The sequence below is a fragment of the Arachis ipaensis genome, chromosome B08 (assembly GCF_000816755.2).
Source record: "Arachis ipaensis cultivar K30076 chromosome B08, Araip1.1, whole genome shotgun sequence".
NCBI lineage: Eukaryota > Viridiplantae > Streptophyta > Magnoliopsida > Fabales > Fabaceae > Arachis > Arachis ipaensis.
This window is the reverse complement of record NC_029792.2, coordinates 4,325,506-4,327,188: the sequence shown is the minus strand read 5'-3', so window position 1 is coordinate 4,327,188 and position 1,683 is coordinate 4,325,506. Positions and strand designations below refer to the sequence as shown.

At 33.1% G+C, this 1,683-nt stretch overlaps 1 protein-coding gene across 1 annotated transcript; it reads right to left on the bottom strand.

Moving 5' to 3' along the window:
* On the bottom strand, nucleotides 346-899 carry LOC107610422. The gene is made up of 2 exons (XM_016312475.1): nucleotides 552-899; nucleotides 346-456 (listed from the first exon to the last, which is right to left on the bottom strand). Exons 1-2 carry the CDS (start codon nucleotides 897-899, stop codon nucleotides 346-348), a joined length of 459 nt encoding a protein of 152 aa, XP_016167961.1.

Sequence of the window (1,683 nt, the reverse complement as noted above, 5' to 3'; positions counted from 1 at the left end):
TAACTTAAATATATATAAATTTTTTTTATTATTCTTTTTATCTTTTTAATATAGTATCAGATTCATGGTATCATCTTTGAGAAGGATAGGTTGTTTTTCTTCTATTGAAATTATTGTATTTTTTTTATATTTTTTTTGTGTTATTTTTTTCTTTCTTTTTTGTCAATGCTTTAATACTTTTTCACCTCACCGATGAGCTCATGAATTCACTACTTACTTATTCTTATGGAGAAATTATGTATTTTTCGTCACCTTCTAATAGTTTGTCATCTTTTCACATTTTATCGCTTTTGCGGCAATTCTGTCTGCGTTCCCTTCCGACAATTCCGTCTGTGTTCCTTTCCATCAGTTCCGTTTGCGCTCCCTTCCGGCAGTTTTGTTTACGCTTCCTTCCGTCAGTTCCGTCTGCGCTTTCCTTTCGACAGTTTCATCTCCGCTTCCTTCTGACAGTCCCGTCTACACTCGTTTTATCAGTTTATGCATTTTTTTATTTCGTTATTTTTTTATAAGGAACGGGACCCAAGGTCCAAAGGAAAGAAAATCTACTGTACTGCAATTTTGCTGAACTTCATCCCGCATGCATCAGCAAGAAGATGATGGAACAAATATGGAGGTGGTTGTTCCCAAAATTTAATTCCTAGTTCATGTTCCTGTCCGAGTTTAGCAAGAGTATCATCACAGAAATTCGCCTCTCTGTAGATGTGTCTAACTTTAACATCTTCCATCTTCACCAAAAGCTCCTTGATAGAACGAATGAGGGAGGAGTTACCATGGATCTCCGGTGACATCTTCTGAGTCAGCGTTATAGCGCACTTTGAGTCTGATTCCACCACCAACGTCCTAATCCCCAACTCAGATGCTAGTTTAACCCCAATATACATGCCCCAAATCTCAGCCATGGTAATGGTACAAACTCTAATGTTCATCGAGAAGCCGGTAATAGTGCGACCCGTCCAATCCCTAATGAGACCTCCACAAGTGCCTTTACTGTCAGGTTGGTTACCCGACCCATCCACATTCAGTTTGGTCCAATTTCAATTTGGCGCCTCCCAACCAATAAGCTCCTCTCTGGTGAGGCTTAGTAAGCTATAAATAAATTTCAAACTCAAGTTGTTACTTAAATTTGAGGGATAATGTTAAAGTATAATTAAGATCAATTAGATTAATTAATATTATTTAGTATATCTAAATATTTATTATAGGATATTACGTCTTTATTATTTTAATTTTTTTATCATCTATAAATATTTTCATATATTGTATCATTTTAAACAACTTAAATATACATAAATTCTTTCTCTACCGCTCTCTCTTACCTTTCTAACAGGAGGAACGCCAGCAAATCTTAAAATCGAACAATGGAATTGAGCAACACCAGCAAATCATCTTCATACTTTTTTTTTCCCACTTCATATCATTTCCATGCTGCAGCATTTTTTTTAATACATCATATGATTAAATTAAATAATAATATACTTATTTTTCTATTATGTTTCTTGTTCAATTAATTAGAGAAATGTCATGTGATCTTCTTGTATGTACCTTTATATATATAGAGTGTATATATTTTTTAAAATATAAAAAAGATAAATTTATTATATTTTCCTCATTATATATTCTTAAAACTTAGAAGAAAATTTACCCTTCAATTGAATTTAAGTGTGCAAAAAAAGTGAATCAAAT

Excerpts from the sequence above, each read along its gene's own strand:
- LOC107610422 (XM_016312475.1), bottom strand. The coding sequence starts at position 899 with ATGGCTGAGATTTGGGGCATGTATATTGGGGTTAAACTAGCATCTGAG. Across the intron at positions 457-551 it reads TGAAGTTCAGCAAAATTGCA|ACGGGACTGTCAGAAGGAAG; the intron begins GTACAGTAGATT and ends AAACGAGTGTAG.